At 37.4% G+C, this 18,913-nt stretch overlaps 1 protein-coding gene across 1 annotated transcript in view; it reads left to right on the top strand.

Annotated features, from left to right (window-relative positions):
• Positions 1–18,661, top strand: part of LOC309576854 (period circadian protein homolog 2-like) — a 45,940-nt gene extending 27,279 nt beyond the window's left edge. Inside the window, 14 exon segments of the mRNA XM_082288423.1 lie at positions 3,607–3,713; positions 4,316–4,469; positions 4,654–4,762; positions 5,136–5,267; positions 6,454–6,550; positions 7,099–7,255; positions 7,338–7,465; positions 8,943–9,116; positions 9,373–9,633; positions 10,383–11,230; positions 12,622–12,805; positions 13,316–13,508; positions 15,069–15,219; positions 16,208–18,661. Coding sequence (XP_082144549.1) covers positions 3,607–3,713; positions 4,316–4,469; positions 4,654–4,762; positions 5,136–5,267; positions 6,454–6,550; positions 7,099–7,255; positions 7,338–7,465; positions 8,943–9,116; positions 9,373–9,633; positions 10,383–11,230; positions 12,622–12,805; positions 13,316–13,508; positions 15,069–15,219; positions 16,208–16,357 — 2,845 coding nt within the window. The 3' untranslated portion in view covers positions 16,358–18,661.
• Positions 18,662–18,913: the final 252 nt, after the last annotated feature.

Here is an 18,913-nt window from a genome sequence, read left to right as displayed (position 1 = left end):
TGCAAAGGATATTTAGGTGATGGAGCCATAAGGTCTGTGGAAAGAACAGAAGCTACTCTTTCAGAGTCAGGAGCATGTTTGGCTGAGGGGAAGATGATAATCTCAACAAGCTTTTAAGGACAGGGATGCAGTTTGGAATATTGTAGCATTTTGAAGACTTGATAAGAGAATTCACTTATTCCTGAGTTGAAAACACTGCCTTTCCCCTTTCTTTTCCTCTTTCCTTGGTATTTTCTTTGTGGTGGTTTCTGATATTTGGGCTATATATGGGACTTCATTTTGATTTTTTTTTTTTTTTTTCCTCCTTAGCAAAAACTAAGATAGCTACAATGGTAACATCTGACTTCTGAGATTCTCCCCTTTGTTTTTAAGCATTCTAAGAATGCTAAAATTTCCTTTGTAGGTTGAGATGAGGGGGATGTCTTCAAACAGAGTAGGAGTATAATGGACAATTTTGAGATTCTGTGGTATTTTTTGTGTGGAAGTCTTGTTTCTGAAAAAATATTTCATTCTTGGCAAAACCTTTAAATGCAGCAGAAGAGAGGAGGGATTGGGGAAAGGAGGTTTATTGGGATGTCCAACTAAGATGGAGTCAAGGTAAAAAGAATACTGTTGGACTTCTGAGACAGTTTTATCTGTAGAGAGGCAGACGTTGTGGCTAAGTTGAGTTCCTGTAGGATAGACAGTGCAATGCTGACAAACTGTTTTTCCATGGTGTGATTTATACAATCCCTCTAAACAGCTGAAGTTGATAAAAGAACTGCTTAATCCACTGTAGTTCTGTCTTCTTCATGGATTTTTCTCTCTTTCATTCCCACACATGCTCCAAGCCAGCTGCAGAGTGGGTTTATCTTTTCAAAGAGGCTGAGGGTGCAGTGCAAAGCTTCTGTTCCTCTGTGCATCCACAGCTCAGTGATCTCCAGTAGTCACTTCACAGAAATGGCAAGATCACTGAGTGGAGAGCCTTGCTCTTATTCTTGGGCTTGAGTGGAACAACTCCAGTAAATACCTTCCCTGTGGATACTGTGGAAGCTTCTTTCCTCTCAGTCTGATGTTACCACTTGTTCTCAAATACCATTTTCTAACATTTCCAGTGAGGGTTGATTACATCTTAGTCTGAAGTTAGGACTTTGCGTCATTTATTTCTGTTCTCGTGATTGTGTAGTTGATTTTGTTTTTAATTATTTAACTCCTGAGAGCATTGGCAGCCAGATAAATGTTTACCAAGGCATGCATATGCAGTTTATTGCTCTTAAGCTCTCCAGGGTTTGGTGGAATACACAAAGCAATAGATTCTTAGGGAAAGCGGAGTCTTAATATTTAAAAATGTGCAACTGAGCACCTGCTGTTGACTGCACATTGTTCATAATATAACCCTGAAACTGTTGCTTGACTTGCATAAAATAGAGTTAATTTCTGTAATCAGTACGTGTTCATGGGTTGGAAAAAATGCATATTTGTCTGAACTCTGCAGGTGGATCTCTGCACACAGTATGTTAAGTAAAAAGAAATATTTTCTTGAAATTAAATGGGTCATTCCCATATGTATTTGTTTTAATATATTTGATACTTCATGTGTATAATGGGTGTAAGTAGTTCACAGCAGAGTGATCTTTGTAAATTAATTTAAAGCAGTTTTGTATGTAACTTACAATAATAATATAAAGATACTTCTTATTCATGTTTTTTTGGCACTTTAAATGTCATTCTATAAAACACAAACTATACTTGCAGCATCTCCTCATTAGCCATTCTTATGCCACACGTGCATTTGCATTCATAAAATTAATTTATTAGCTTAACCTCTGAATTTTTATGAGTTCCTCATTATGAGGAAGCATAATGATGCCGAGACATCATTCTCAAATACAGCATTACAGGAGCAAAGAAAGGCTGGTTGGAAGGGACTGCTGGGAGGTCTTGGTTCCATCCTTTTGCCTGAAACAGAATTGTTGCCTTGTCCTGGCTAAGGTCAGCTTTGGCCTTGTCTCAATAATGCCTGAAAGCCTTCAGAGACTTGGTATGGGAAACCTCCTGTGTTTGCACTCCTCTGTTAAAAACCTTTTCGTAGCATGCAGCATAAGCTTTCCAGACTCCAGTCTGGGACCATTGCCCATAATTTTATTGTCTGGCACCATCAAGAAAATTTAACTCCATATTTGTAACTCCTCTTTCCAGCAGTGTGGGAAGCTCCTGGATCATCTTTTAGTTTCCTTTTCATCAGAACAGGCAAGCCCAGCTCAGTCTCACATTCTAGATCCCTGACTTTCATAAAGCAGGTGGCAAAGAGCAGGAACAGTGCTGAACAAAACCTTCTTATGGTGTTACTTGATGAAGCCCTAAGTGAAGTCATTTGGAGTTGACTGAGATTGTAAAGTCCTCTAGCAGCACAACTTTTCTCATGTGCTTTGAACTTGGCAGCACTTCTAAATGTCAATGTGTCAAAGTGAGATGATGTGGTATGAGTTTCATGCCAGTTTCTGCTTCGTTGCTTTAGTTCATCTGCAAGCTTTTAAAACTCATTATTAAACTAATTGCTTTGATAATAAGGCATTAGTTGCTATCCTCTTTCCCCTCTCAGCCTCTTTGCTGGAAGGGTATGTTTGATGTTTTGGGGAGCTGATGTAATTCCAGTGGGTTGTTGGAAGTGCAGTGTTGAAGGCATTTGTTGCATAATGCTTTTGACTTCCTACACGACACAGATCCCTTGTCTGGTGCACTGGGGCTAAGTTCTTCATTGAAGCACTTCAGACACCTGAGTATCTCCCTACCCCGGGGCTGTGTCAGTGAGTGGGGCTGGGGGGAAGGTGTACAGTGTTTTGAGCTTACAAGATGACTTGCTGGCATCTGGCAACTTAAACATTACTGGCTAGCGTTGACTTACTACATTTTTTTCCAAAGCACGTTTTTTTTCAGTGGCTAACCTGCATGGTAAGGTGCAAAGAGGCTTTTGTGAACTTTCAGTCTTTATCCTTAATGCAAATGCTTGAAGCTATCAATAAAAATTATTTTGTCACATAAATTAGTTTTTTGCGTCACTAGAAGTGGTCATTGATAACGTGCAGGAATTCAGAAACATTGCTTTTAATTCTCTAGTTAATAAGCTTGCTCCCATGCAGCTCCTCTGAGTTGAACTCTTAACCTGCCTGTGAGAAAGTTGTCTTGAGTGCTGGTCAGCTCCCCTGTTGCTAGTTCAGCTGTAATAATCCTGTGATCCTTAGCCATGGCTCACAGCCAAGGGATTGGGGTACTATTTACCTTCATGAGAGTTTTACAAGATTAAACTTTATTAATGCTCTTTTAAAATTAGGGTAAGTATTTATCCTCTAAAGTTAGACAGCAAAGGAAAGACAGAACTGCTGTAGCAGACTCCTTGATTTGGTCTAATCACCACCCCAGAAACAAACAAAGCCCCCCTTGCCCTAAGTGTACTACTGTTGTTAAGTTGGCACTGCTTTTTCATCCAATGTAAACTTAAAATTATTCATTCTCTTTATAGGAAAAACAGCAGAGAAAACTTAACTTAAAATGAAAAAGTTTTAAACATGAAATACACATGTATTCTACTTGATTTTTATTATTTTTTCTTTGTCTTTCTTTCTCCAGAGCAGTACCTCTGTTGGGATACCTACCTCAGGACTTAATAGGAACACCAGTCTTGGTGCATCTTCACCCAAATGACAGACCCTTAATGCTAGCAATTCACAAAAAAAGTATGTAACCTCTTATTGTGGTAGAAATACAAATTTTTTTCTAGAACTTAATAATAAGGACTACAAAAACCTCAACAAGTAGTAGGAGAAAATTAATTGTGACTTTGATTTTTTTTTTTCCACAAGTAAATACTGAATCTTTTACTGCACAACTTGATTCTTAGTGCAAATTCATGAAAATGAGAAGTCACTCAATTTTGAACTTCTGTGAAGCGTATGTATCTATTGTAAACAAATTGAATATAAATTAATATTTCATACATAAAGAAAATCTTCTTGAGAATGGTATGATAGAAGTTGTCATATCTTAAATTATAGTATTTTTTATTTCATAGAGAAGAAAATAAGAGCCATTCTGGCAATGTTTGTAAAGCTGCTTCTTCAGTCTTCTTTAGCTTGTTGTATTCTAAGGGTGATTTTTTTGACCATAGTCCAGTAAATTATGAAGATTGGCTTATTCTGATAGCTCAGTATTTCTAAATGTATCAGTGTATCCCTCAGGTGGCATCTTCCTCCTGTACAGTTCATTGTAAAATCCTGAATTGTTGAGTAGAATTGTGCAACCATTAATGTGAAATGTCTGTTTGAATCCTTCATTGCAGTTCTTCAGTACGGAGGGCAGCCTTTTGACTATTCACCAATCAGGTTTTGCACTAGGAACGGAGATTATATCACCATGGACACCAGCTGGTCCAGTTTCATCAACCCTTGGAGTCGAAAAGTTTCTTTTATTATTGGAAGACACAAAGTTAGGACGTAAGTCAATATATTTTTGTTTTCCCTTCCCTCAAGTTTACATAGTGATCCTTAAGAAAGACAGGAGGGGACAGAATAAGCATTAGATTCTCTGTGGTATATAGGTGGTAAATTGAAGCGGTGATCTCTCTGGGATTGAAACACTTGCATTTGCAGTGAGCTGGTCTATGTTTGGTTTGTGCAGGGGTCCCTTAAATGAAGATGTCTTTGCTGCTCCCAACTACACAGAGGATAGAATCCTTCATCCCAGTGTTCAGGAGATCACTGAGCAAATCTATCGGCTCTTACTGCAGGTACTGCAAGTGCTTTACTGTTACCCTTTCCATTTCCTGCTGAGGAAAGGGTGTTTATCTTTGTGTGACATTTTGCTTAGCTTCTTCTACTGTACTGGAATTTTTGGCTACAATCCTGGGAATTACTTGCACTCATGATTACCAGACAAGACTTACTGAAGTACGTTAAAGCTCCAGTTGAAATCTTAAGAATTTCATGTAGCTATGGAGTCCTCCAGAGAAACAAACAAAAAACAACCCAAAAAAACCAAGCAACAAGAAACCCAGTGTAAAATAAAATCTCTTTTCCTGATATGGAATTCCTGGTGTCCTGAGGCGGGGGGGGGTGTGTGTATACACATATATATGTATTTTCTTGCTGTTGTTTTCACAGCCTGTACACAACAGTGGATCCAGTGGCTATGGAAGTCTAGGTAGCAATGGCTCACATGAGCACTTGATGAGTGTGGCATCCTCCAGTGACAGCACAGGAAATAATAATGAAGACACTCATAAGGATAAACCAGTAGGTTTGAGTTTTTCCTCGTTCAAGTGTGTGGCACAAGACAAACTAGTTAAAGTGAGGATTTTTAACTTTTAGAATAACATTTTCAAATTGGAAATGGAAGAAAGTATAAAGAAAATGCCATGTTCCTTTTTTATTGATCGTAGAAAAACCCTTTTGTCTAAGGCAATAAACACTTCTGGTGTAGATGAAGCCTCAGGGTAGTGAAGCACAGTTGTAGGCATGAAAGTCAGTGTTGTGAAGAATTTAAACCTGTAGTGTGTTTACTTAATCTAATGTCTGATACATGTTATATGCTGTGTTTCTGGGAAAACCAGCTGGATATGTGAGAGCAGTTTGTTTTGGGAGGGGAAAGTCTGTAATTACTGTTTTCCCAAATGAAAGTAAGAAGATTAAATGCAGTAATACCTATATAACCAGGGGATAGCTTGACCCAGATCACTTTTAATGTTGCAAAAATAAACCATGTATATAGAATGAAATAAATTGAATGGAATAAGCCAATTTTTTAGTTTGTGCTTAGAGCTCTACTTTGTGTTTAGTTCTGAAAGCCAAAAATTTTACTTGGTAAGTTGTATTTCTTATAGGCTAATTCTCACAAATCTGATTTGTGCTTCTCTGATCAGACTTAGCAGAGTCCTGCTCTTGCCAAGGTGGTCACTTTCCTGTCTTTCTGTTCTTAAACACTGGTGGAATAAGCAGATGAGGTCTCAGGATTTCTTATTGAACAGGGAAATAGATGCCTGGCATTCCTTCACTACTTCCACAGATAGTGAAGGCTGTTATAGTCTAGTTCTGTAACATCCTGTCAGTGCTTGGTTAGACTTCTAGTAAAAAAACTATCTTTCATAGCACCAATATTTTTTTACCAAGTGATAGGTTAAGGGTTTTTTTAAGTTGTCTTTGTAATGTATATTTTATATTTTCCTATCCAAGATATTCAAGCAGATTAAACAAACTACAGAGTAACTGTTTGCAAGAAACATACTTTAAATTTCTTCTCTTTCCAATTCCCAATTTTTGCAGCTGCACAATAAAATTGTGTACATTCATGTTTCTCCTATGATCAAACTAATTGCAAGATAGAGATTAACTGAGGTTAGATTTAGTCTACTGAGGAATCACTATGTATAATGTTTTATGTCAAAACTTTGAAATAACTGTTCTTTTACCAAACTGCTTGCAGGAGGTCTGTCAGTATGCCCGTAAGGTCAAAAATAAAGGACAGCATATTTTCACTGACAGTAAGGCAAAACTGGACTACAAGAAAGAGTCTTTTGCAGGTAAGACATTAGCAGTTACTAGTCTCTTGTGCTGGTGCCTTGTATAACGTGACAGTAGGACTTTTTCTAGTTTAGTTCTAATCAATGCATAAAGACAGTATTTTTATCAACTCAAATTATATTGTCCCATGTCTCTCTACTGTGCCTGGGAAAATATTGTGTTTGGCTATATCTGAATCAATATTGGTGTAACACAGTTAAGGCATGGCCTAAAGCTGTTGTCTAGAAATACCTTAAGTGGGCACAAGAGTTGTCCTCATACTGAGTGTGTTTCAACCTTAATGATATATATTCTCGTACAGCCATAGTGTCTATTCCCTTTGGATCCATATGCAATCTAATTAAACTTTATAACTCCAAGAATCCATAAGGATGGGAAAATACTTGCACAATATTCATCTATTAGTGCACAAACCTTTTGCTTTACAGTGGTTAATTTGTGACCTGCTAAATACGTAGAAATGAAAAACCTTTACTACTGTTGCTTTTAGGGGAGTTTGCAAGGATTTAATGTCTTAATTGCATAATAGCAGTATCTCTTTCCACAGAAAAACAAAATACTCCTGGTGGTCAGGTGAAAGATGTAGGGGGAAAGGATACTGCAGGAGCAGCTGCTCCAAAAAATGTGACTACTGAAGAATTGGCTTGGAAAGAACAACCTGTGTATTCCTATCAACAGATTAGCTGTTTGGACAGCGTCATCAGGTAAGCAACCAGTGAGAAAATTACTCTTGACCTTTGGACACTAGACTAGTATGTCTAATATTTTTAAATCATTGTATTTTAGGTACTTGGAGAGTTGTAATGTACCTGGTACAGCAAAAAGAAAATGTGAACCTTCGACAAGTGTTGCATCACTGAGTTCTGGAGTTCATGAACAAAAAGCAGCTGATAATGCTATCCAGCCATTGGGAGGTAACTACATCACAGCTTTTTCATGACTGAGTTTTGCTGGCAGGCAGTTGGATGCTACTTTGCAGAACAATGACAAGTGTATCTTAGGCATGACCTCATAGCTGCTTTCTCAGTGTTTGATGTTGGTGATTTAACTTTCATCATTAATATCCTCCTTACAATTAAAATACTGAGTAGTTGATTGCATATCTGGATTGTAGATGCAATGAACTAATTTCTGTTGTAGAAAATACAGTAGGATTTTGAGTTTCAGTGCTCAAATCATTGTCAAATGTAGAAAGTTTTTCACAGTTAGGACTTGTAAGAAAAATCAGCTGAAGAACCTAGCAGCTAATTAATTGCAGCAAAAATATGCATATTACATTTCTGCTTTAAAAAAAAATGAAGAAGAGAAGGTAAAATGCAGCATTGGACTGTTCTGTGTTTTGTGAGGTGTTAGAACCCAATGTTCATCTATGAAAACAAAAAGCTGGGGATTACTGAGGCAAGCTATCTAAAAAGTCTGCTGCAGACAGAAACATAAAGGTAATTTTTTAGGCCTTAGTTGTAGCATTCAACATAGTCCCTTGTGTGGATGGGGAATTAAATGAAGAATGTAACTGGTTAGTACAAGGATTGTGAGATTGGTAAAGAACTACATGCAAATGAGAGATTTGCTCATTCTACCTTGTCATTATATGAGGCTGAAGGGAGAGTGTCCAGTGGAGTTTCTCAAGAATTGCTTGTGGGAATGATCTTGGTGATTTGACAAGCTTCAAAAAGAAGTTCTAATGCAGCTTTTAGAATCAAATTAGAAGGTATCAGTAGACCAGGAACAAAGAGTCCTGCAGAAGGGATTGAAATGCTGTAATTTGGAGTCTCTGTGGTTCTTGTTGGCAGAAGATGATGTGGGCCACTAGCTCTTTGTTGCCCTGTTGTCCGAGAAAGATGAAGTCACCAGTCAGGAAAAAGGCAAATTTTAGATCTTTAAATATGTGTTATGGAAGTATTCCTATAGAGGTGGAATGTTTTAATGCTGTTTTGTGAGGCACTCGTATGACCTCTGCTGGATTACTGTGTGTAGCTTTCAGGGGAGAGAATTTTAAATTTAGGTGGATGCTCAAAACAAAGCTGTTAGAGTAACCAGCTAATGAAAGAAATTTGTGTACAACACTGTGGGAGCAAGGTGCAACTTATTCTTGGACTGGAAGAGGCTAGAAAATTTCTTCCAAAACTGTGCCATTAAAGAAGAGTGAAAACCAGAAAAAGGGAAAAATATCCTTCATTGAAAAGGTTTGGTTTGGCTGTACATGGGCTTAGAGGATTGCATTTGGTTGCTCCAGAGTCATTCTATTCCTGGAATGTATAAAGTAAAAAGTTCACTTTTTTATCTTGTCAAGCACAGTTTGGCCTTTACTGTTTTGCAGCCCTAGCAGCATGTAATTTGAATTTGCTCTTGTTTATGTTCAGTAATCTGCAACTTTATTTCTTTTAACAGATCCTGCTGTGCTGAAGGCATCTGGTAAATCAAGTGGTCCCCCGGTGGTTGGTGCTCACTTAACATCTTTGGCTTTACCTGGCAAGCCTGAAAGTGTTGTGTCTCTCACCAGTCAGTGCAGCTACAGTAGTACCATTGTTCACGTTGGAGACAAAAAAACACAGCCTGAATTAGGTATGACTTTTGCTAATACTTTTTCTTCAAGATGGCAATTGCTAGCGAGTTTAAACTTCAGACATGTGAACAGCTAATGTCTGCTTGTGACTTGCAGTTTCTTACAGCTAAGATGGTCTTGGGAAATGGAATAAATAGGGATGGAATGTGTATCTTAAACTTGCAGCAAAATGATTGCAGAATTGTAGTACCTTAAAAATGCATGTATAGGGCTTTCTTTGCTTCATCTTGAGTATTTTGCCTTCTATTCCTGTAGAAATGATAGAAGATGGTCCAAGTGGAGCAGAAATCGTAGATGGCCAACTTCTTGCCCCTCCATCCAGCACTGCACACATAAATCAAGAGAAGGAGCCATTTAAAAAACTGGGACTTACAAAGGAGGTCCTTGCAGTGCATACGCAAAAAGAGGAGCAGAGCTTCTTGAATAGGTTTAAAGAAATCAAGAGATTCAATATTTTTCAATCACACTGCAATTACTACTTACAAGATAAACCAAAAGGACGGCCTGCTGAACGTGGTATGGCAATAGTTTGCACAACAAGACTTGTATTTATATAGAAAGTAAATCCTGTTGGGAGGGCGTTTCCATTTTTAGTTGTATTGTGGGACCAGTGTGAACAGTGATAGTTGCATGCTATTTTCAAAACCCACAGAAAAATTTTCTGATAAATCTTGCTAGAAGATTTAACATGGAATATTGCTTTTAGTGTCATAATGAACCTTTTAGTAACTTACATTTTGATTTTTGTCTTTTCTCTACACTATTACTGTCATGCATCTTCTTTCAAGGGACAAAAAAACCTGCTTTAGCATATTTGCTTTACTGTATCTGTGCTTGTATTCCCTTGCTTTTCTTTTTCTTCTGTCTTGCCATCCTGTCTTTTGTTCAGATTTGTGGTTTTGTTTTGAGCTCCTTTGTTTTCCAGTTTTCCCCATTCCACTGCTGTGTAATTGGTGAGACAATTTGATAATGGTCTGAGTGCCTTTAAGTTAATAATGTGATCAGCAGGATGGAAATGGCAGAGACTAGCAGTAATAGTGAGATTGTTTTGTTTATTGGGCCTAGGAGCTGTGGGTGACATTTTCAGAAGTGCTTGATATGATCTGAATTTGTTCTCATTTCGGTCTGGACTTGACTTGGAACAGAAGTCAGACACTGCTAAACATTTTCTCAGATTTTTATCTTTATTTTTTTAATTTTAATGGTTATACAGGTCCTGTATAGCTATATTTTTATAACCTTTCTTATAACTTTTCCTTTTGCAGGTGGCCGTGGACAAAGAAATGCCACTTCTGGAATGGATCAGCCTTGGAAGAAAAGTGGAAAGAACAGGAAATCAAAGCGCATTAAACCACAGGATTCTTCAGACAGTACAACTTCTGGAGCTAAATTCCCCCATCGGTTCCCTCTTCAAGGTTTAAATGCTACGGCTTGGTCACCATCAGAGACGTCCCAAGCGAGCTACTCAGCGGTGTCTTTCCCCACAGTTATGCCTGCATATTCCCTTCCTGTTTTTCCAGCAGCAGGGACAGTGCCACCAGCTCCTGAAACTTCACTCTCTGGTTTTAATCCCTTGCCGGACTCTGGAAATACTTGCCCTATGCAGCCATCCCAGTTCTCTGCACCCTTCATGACCCCTGTCGTGGCTCTTGTGCTCCCCAACTATGTGTACCCAGAGATGAACAATAACGTACCTCAAACCCTTTACCCCAGTCAGCCCAGCTTCCCTGCCCATTCCGCGTTCTCCTCACAGACGGTGTTTCCAGCGCAGCCCCCCTTTGCCACACCCAGCCCTTTCCCACAACAGGCCTTTTTCCCAGCACAGCCATTCCATTACAATCCACCAGCAGAGACTGAAAAGGCTCCTGTCGCAGAGCCACGCAATGACCCCTCCCGTTCCTGCACTCCACAGTCGGTGGGTCCTCAGGACCACGCTTCACCACCTCTGTTTCAGTCGAGGTGCAGCTCTCCTCTGAATCTTCTACAGCTGGAAGAAACCACAAAAACTGCAGAGAGTGGAGCTCCTGCGGGTTTACACGGAGCTTTGAGTGAGGAAGGAACCATAGGCAAGATCATGACAACGGATAACGGCAGCGGGAAGGAATCCTTACCAGTAAGTCTGGATCACACCTCCCTTCTCCTGTCTCTGCTGCATCATTTTTAATCCTTTCACTTCCAGGACCTATTTGTTAATGATAGACAGAAGTTATATAATGCCAGGAGCTGGACTTGCAATTGTAGTTGGTAAATTCAAACTTCAGCAAACTAAGAAAAACATTAAGTCCAAACATTTGAGTTCTCTTAACCTTTAAAAATTAAATCTACGTCATCGTTCTTCTAAAGTTACACTAGGAAGCTTGGAAATATATCCTGAAAGAGTTTTGTTCCATTTCATTGAAAAAAGTAAGAATATATGGATAAGCTCATTGAAAACCACTGAAATAAACTGTAAAATAATGTGGGCACTTTATATTTAGCAAAAATTTTTGTGCTAGTGAATTTGTGTGCATGGGAAGAACAATCTGTAAATGGTCTGAAAGAAGCTGATTTAAATTAAAATCACATCTGTGTTTACAAACAAACAACTAAAGTAAATGAAGAATTCATAATTTCTTGCAGACCATAACTTTATTTTTGTTTTGTTTGTTGCACTAAAGCTATGCTGAACTATTTGGTAACTTCAGGAGTTTTTTATTTCCTGGCTCATTTCAATTTGATAGATCAGTTTAACAAATAACTTGAGATGGAGTAATGTGTCTGTAAAGGTTTCCATGGTAGAAATATGTAAACTATTATTTGTGCTTTCTAAAGGCACCATAGAGTATCATTATAAATGCTGAGTCACTGATAGGATGGAGCTGCATTCCATATCTTTTTTGGCTGCCTCCTTCCATTATTCAGGAATGTGTTCAGGGTAAAGTAAATTCTTTTCATTATTACATGTTTTGCTAAGTTCTGTCAGCCTTAATTTCTAATATTTAATCTTCAAACTGACTTGCAGTCAAGTTTTGATTAGGTTAAAAATTACTGTAGTTAATGCTCCTTCTCTTAAAAATATACAAATAAGTGATCTTGCCTAGGAAGCACCTGGGAACATTTTCTTACTACTCTTAATGCTACTCTTCTTCTCATCTCACAGAGGTGGAACAGTGAGAGACTGTTGATGCAAATCTCTTTGAGGCAGATTATAGTAGGAGCAATTGCTAGTATGTTGTGTGTGGCTTGGGTAAAATCTGACTCGTCCAGGACAGTAGGTGCTGTCAAAAGAGAACAGAAAATACCTTTCTTACTTTCTCATGAAATTATGAAGGACCCCCTGTCTGCCTGTCAGTCCACTTCATTATTCCTTGGCATGTGTTATTGGTGACTGTCTTTGAATAACTATGTAAACATTAGAATATGAAATGAAATGGATTTATTACTAATCGTTTACATTTAGTAATAAATAGCTTTGATTTTTGGTGTTTGGGTTTTTTTAATTTTACTTTTTCTCCTTATCACTAGGCTGAGTCTCCAATGGATGCTCAAAATAGTGATGAACTCTCCATGTCCAGTGTCCTGCTTGACATTTTACTCCAAGATGCATGTTCAGGCACTGGCTCAGCCTCTTCAGGGAGTGGTGTGTCTGCAGCTGCTGAGTCCCTGGGCTCTGGGTCCAATGGCTGTGGCATGTCAGGGAGCAGAACAGGTAACTCATGCAGCCAGAACTCTCCTGGCTTTTCAGAAGAGTTGGAGTGTGAGGTATTGCAAACACCATGAACATCAAATGAAAATCTTTTTCTTTACTCCTCGTTGCATAGTTTATTCTTAATTTCTTTCTTATTGCATTATACAAATGTTTTTCTATTGTGCTTGATTTACAGAATAGAACCTTTCCTAAGTGTATGTAAAACAGCCATTAAGATATTATGCAGGTATGAAGGAATAGTGAAAAGACCATACTCCTTCATGTTCATTTAAAACTTTTAAATTAAAGTCAGCTAATTATCTCTTGAAATTTAATGGAGACTTCACTTGAGAATTTGAGTTTTAAAAAGATAATGCAGTTACTCAAGGGTGGAAGTTCCCTCTGTTTAAAAAAAAGTAGAATAGTGGTTGTATTTATACATTCAGTTCTCTTTAATCTTGTCTGTACTCAGAAACATTCAGATAATCTATGTATTTCATTTATAATGAAATGTTAAATCTCTGTTTATAGGGAGCAGTGAAACTAGTCACACCAGCAAATACTTTGGGAGCATTGATTCCTCAGAGAATCACCATAAAACCAAAATGAAGACAGAAATGGAAGAAAGTGAGCACTTCATCAAATACGTGCTGCAGGATCCAATCTGGCTGTTGATGGCAAACACAGATGACACAGTTATGATGACTTACCAGATCCCTTCACGGTAATTCAGTGGCACAGTCCTTCCTGCATTCTTTATGTTGGGGAAACCGAAGTGTACAGGAGGGAAGATGTATCTGAATCTCAGTAGTAGTAAACTGGTCTTAATGTTTAGCTCAGTGTCAAGAAAAATTCTTGCTTCCTTTATGTGTTTCATATACTACACAGCAACTTCTCAAGAAGGAAAAATCATTTAATTAGGATTACCTGTATTTTTAGGTCAATTTCCTGAATTGAAATGAATTGTATATATTTTTTGGAAGCTGTTTCATAGCTAGTGATTTGTAACTACTTACCTAGAAATCCCTGGTGAATATCCTTAGACCTAGGTGTGGTCTGGCCTGGAAGATCTCTAGTCCTTGGCTGTTGTCCTTGAGTGCCACATACAGTGACATGTTGCTCTTGGACTTGTGGATTTTTTTTCTGGGTTGTTAACTTTCATATGTTCACTCTCCTTCGTAAATTAGGACAAGGATTAGAAGGTAAAAATCCTAAGGCTTCTAATAAAATAAACTTTTTTAAAAGATCAGAAACTCGCTACTTGAGTAGCAAAGAGCAGATATAGGGGAAAAAGGGGTGACAAGTCTGTGGATTATTTTTTTCAACCTACTTGTTTATATTTCTTGAGAGCAGTGAATGGTGTTTTGAGAAGAATAGGAGGTTTCAGTAAAAAGCCTTTGAAAGGGAAGGTAAACAAGCTTTCAAAATACAGAAGTGCAGGCATGATGGGAAAAGGAGAGAATACACTGTAAGAACTTCAGGGGTTTTTTTAGTTTTAAAAATACTTTGACATTTCTCAGTTTTTGTAGTCTGAAGTGTTGACAGCTATAGGTAGGAATTCCAGTAGCCCATAAAAGCAGCAAAGCCTGCCAAAGAACAGGCTATTTTGGTAAGAAGAGTGAAGCTCATTGTCAGAGTGTGATCCCCAAGAAGTGAAGTGTAAATCCAACCTGTTCTTAGGTATCCTACAAGGAATAGAAATTATTTTAGATTTCTTGGAACTTGCTTTCTATTGTCATCTTTTACAAGCTGCATTCCTCTATAAATGTTGCTGTGAGATGGGTTTTTGTAAGTTCCTGAGTGGAGGTAGGGCATTTGGAGAGAGAGAGAATTTTGGCTGCTGAAATAGAGCTGTTTCCTAAAGTTTTAGTTCATTCTTGGTGACCTTCTTAAACATATCTTACTACTCCTGCTTTAGTATCTCCAGTGCATCTAGTGTCTGTTTTGCACTGTCCTCCCACTGAAGGGAAACTTGGAATTTCCTGCAGCAGCAGGGGGAAACCAAAGTTCTTGCTGGTTTCACTTGTGGTGCTGCCTGAGTGGCTCTAAGAAAACTGTTCTCACCAAAGGGATTTGAAAAGACAGTGAGCCAGCAGAGATGTCTGCAAATGCAGAGAGCAGCTGGAATAATCACTTTTAATTTTCTTCCAATATAAGATTTCTAAGCATAACATTCTAGAACAAAAATAGTCTTTAAAAATGTTAGTATTTGACTGTGTAACCTCATACAGGCATGAAGCCCAGAAACTGCTGAAGCTCAATTTCTAAATACATTTTATTTTAGGGATTTGGAAACAGTTTTAAAAGAAGATAAGCAGAAATTAAAGCAAATGCAGAAACTACAGCCAAAATTTACAGAAGAACAAAAAAGAGAGCTTATTGAAGTTCATCCATGGATCCAGCAAGGTGGATTGCCAAAAACTGTTGCTAATTCCGTAAGTTTAATGAGTTAATTACTTTTTCATGTATAATAGTGCTTAAATTATTAGCTGCCTATGTTAGACTCTTCCTTTCCTGTTGCTGTGAAAGCTTGGTCATTTATGAATAGGAAAAAAAAGAAATTAATTATGCATAGGAAAAAAAGGAAATTCAAACTTCTGTGCGGTGGTTTCTAGCTTGATTCAATTTAGCATAAATCTTCTTTCCAATGGAGGAAATTAAAGTACTGGTGAACACAGTGAAAGAAATTTCCTTCCTCTTTCTAAATTTCTGTGTATCTGTTTGAAATGCTTTAGCAGCACAGCCAGAAGCTTCACTACATAAAAATTTCTAGTTTGTGTGCAGGATTGGATGTCCGTTGTTTTCAAAGTACAAAATGAATGGCAATATACTGGTCCTTTTTCCTATCAGACTTCTCTCTCAGGATCATGATTCTTCTAGGTAGTTTAGAGGAGTTTAGAGTTTTTGAAAGGAAAAAAAAGAAAAAACCCAACAAAAAAAAGCATCCATGCAATTTTATTTGTTGTCTCTGTGTTTTACTTATTCACACCCAAATACCTGTCTGTGTTTTCTCATCCCTAAGCTTTCTGTCATTTGTGGCTTTTTTGCACAAAAGCTGTCAAACACAGAGGCTCTCTTTGCACATGAGTGTTTCAAAAGTCAGTGTGACAGAATTGCAGTGGAATCCTAATCATGATGTTAATGTTACTGCAGCACTGATCCTACAAGCACCCACCTGGTGATCTATGGCACAACTGTTTCCAGCAGAGTTCCTGAAGTACTTTCACTGATTTACTGCACTTTACTGCACTTTATAAAATCATGGTGTGTGGAAAAGTTGTGGACTAAAATATATCTGGTAGCTACAGCACAGGTGGAAAGGTTCTCTTGGAATCAAGGATTGCTTGCAGGTGGACTGTTGCTTAGAAAAGCTTTTTTTAAATTTTACTTACGAGTGCTTCTATTTTTTTTTTTTCTTTTTAGGAATGTATTTTTTGTGAGGACAATATACAGAGCAATTTTTATACATCATATGATGAAGAAATCCATGAAATGGACCTTAATGAAATGATTGAAGATAGTGGAGAAAACAACTTGGTTTCCCTGAATCAAGTCAGTGAAGAACAAACATAGCCTTTGAGCCTGTTGTTTTGACAGTTGCTTCAAAACGACAGTGAAGGATCCATAAAGGTTTTAATCTTTTATCCAGCAAGATGAATACAGTTCATAAAAGCAAATGTGTTTTTCTTGCTCTAGAAGAGTCATTTGTGAATGAATCTCTTTTTAAATGGTGGCAATCTCTTCCCAGTAAGGACATTGTTGAAGATGGTATAGCTTTTCTTTAAAAGACTCATTTTGCACTTATATGCCTCAAGTATTTCTTTACAAACTATAGAAACTTTCATTGATGCCTACTGTTTTTTGTAGAGTGGGTTAATAAGTGCTGAAAATATCCTTACGTGCATACGGTTCTTCAAATCTCCTTTTGGTAATGATTCAGCATTATAAATTGTTGAGCAATTTTGCTCAACAGTGGCTCTTTAGCATTGTTCTTAATATTTGAAGTGGTCCAGCACAGTAGAAGAAGTAACCTTCAAGGAAATCAGTTCACACTTGCCCTTCTCATACCAGTTGATCCCATCCTCTTTGTTTGTCTCCTCTAGTTTTGAATGTAGGAACTTTTTTTTTCTAAGAGAAACATTGAGCTAATTTTGTAAGATGGTCTTGGGTTAAAGTACACGTTGATGTGTAAGTATAGAGGAGTGCTGGCAACTTTGTAGCCTTTTATTTAAATGGACACTGCAACACGATGGACTGTTTATTACCTTGAAGCGGAATTTCTGAGGATTTGTACTCATGAAATCCTTATGCTTAAAGATTTTAAAAACCAAGGTCACAGAGGATGACTGCGTATGCTCCAGTGTCTGTTAGACAGAGCTTGGGGTAGCTTTAACCTTTATTTCTGACTTGTTCTGTCAGGAGGTTGGCCATCAGTTTTTCCAATGTGGCTAAACAAACATCAAATTTGTATGTGGCAAGGGAGGATTAGATGTGTCTTGTCATTTGAAGATAGTTCTTATAAAAAAGAAGTGATTTTGAGAATAGTGCTGACTCACTCTATTTGAATTACATAATCTCAAATTTAGCGTGGCTGGAATCCTTTGCTGTCGAATTTTAATGCCTCTGAGATTGTATTGACTTGAATATGTGTACTTTATGTTCTTGTGCTGTTTATGTCTGTTGAATGTGGGAAGAGAACATGAGAGAACAACTTTTAATATGTTGGTTAGTTAAAGGACATTTAGTTGCTGTACTGCTAGATGTCAGCTCTAAGTCTTGGGGTGAAAAATGACGAAAGTTAATTCAGTTAACTTCGATATGTTTGTCGTAAAATATTTTTCATGGGAAGCATTTCCTTTTTTATTAGGATAACATTTCTATTCACTGAAATTTAAGGTTATTGTCATTCTATAAAAATATTTCTCTTTGTATACAAAGAGGATGTGAAGTTAGATCTGACACCAAAAACACGCAAATGCGACTGGTATTCGCTTAGCAGAAGAAATAATTTGTGTCAAGTAATTAGCTATTAATTGGACAGTCAGGAGGAAATTTGCACTGGAGACAGGTTCTGCAGGTAGCAAAGTGTGTCAACTTGTGAAACAAGCAGAATCACAATTTAAAATAAGTAAGTATCTTAAATGTAGTGTGAAGCACTACCCAGCAAGATCTGATGCCTGTCTTTAACAGTTTAGCAAGGTCAAACGTAAATACTTGTAAATACAAAGTGAATGAGAAATTTTCAAGTGTTGGTGTTCATGTCCGATGTATTAAGTGTTTTAATCATAAATGGAACAGTGCAGCTATACCAACATATTAAATATATTTCATTTTTACATGGAAACACAAACATGGACCAGGGTTTGGGAAAAATAAAAGCTTTATATAAAAGGAGTGCATCATCATTATACAAATAATTTTCAAAGACTTCTCAACCACTTCGAACTTCTTTGCTTTAGCATGCTTTCTTTTTTCCCCATGTCTGTTTTTAATTGTCCTAATTTCTTTTATTATTTTTTTTCAATGACCATCTTGTAACCATAACTTAGTGAAAGGAAGAGAAAAGTATATTTAGAGCATTTTGTGGATGTGCTTACTTATGGACTTAATCTTGCATCCTTAAAGTGTTTGCATTTACAGGGTGGTATTAAAATATTTTCCTGTAACTTTAAATCTACATGCCTCCATTTATAGATAAGATTCTGAAGCTGTAATTTTTCCAAACTGTTGTAAGATGATTTATTTGTGATGACACTTTGTCAACATGTCAACAATGTTTTCTGTACACTGTGCAATATATTTTGGTTTTGCCACTTGTGACTAATTTTTATGACTTTGCTTTTTAGAAAACTGGTAAATAAAACAGATATATTTTTAGTTGCCTTTTTGTTTCTTGAGGCTTCTACTCCAAGTAAGAAGTCAGAATATGTGCTTTACTTGATGGTTTGTGAGCTGGTATTTCAAACTCTAGAGCTTGCAGTGATGTTAGCTCTGGCTTCCTGTCCTAGAGTGAAATTGCTGCCAGCTTTTCTGACCTGTAAGTTTAGTGGCCACATGGAAGATTGAATCTTTATATTAACAAGTTGTTCTGAAATCATGTACAAATTTCCTGGAAGAGCATGTGCAGCT

This window comes from Coloeus monedula, assembly GCF_965178545.1.
Source record: "Coloeus monedula genome assembly, chromosome: 10".
Lineage (NCBI taxonomy): Eukaryota > Metazoa > Chordata > Aves > Passeriformes > Corvidae > Coloeus > Coloeus monedula.
Note: the sequence above shows the minus strand (reverse complement) of the source record. Positions and strands in the feature narration are given on the sequence as shown.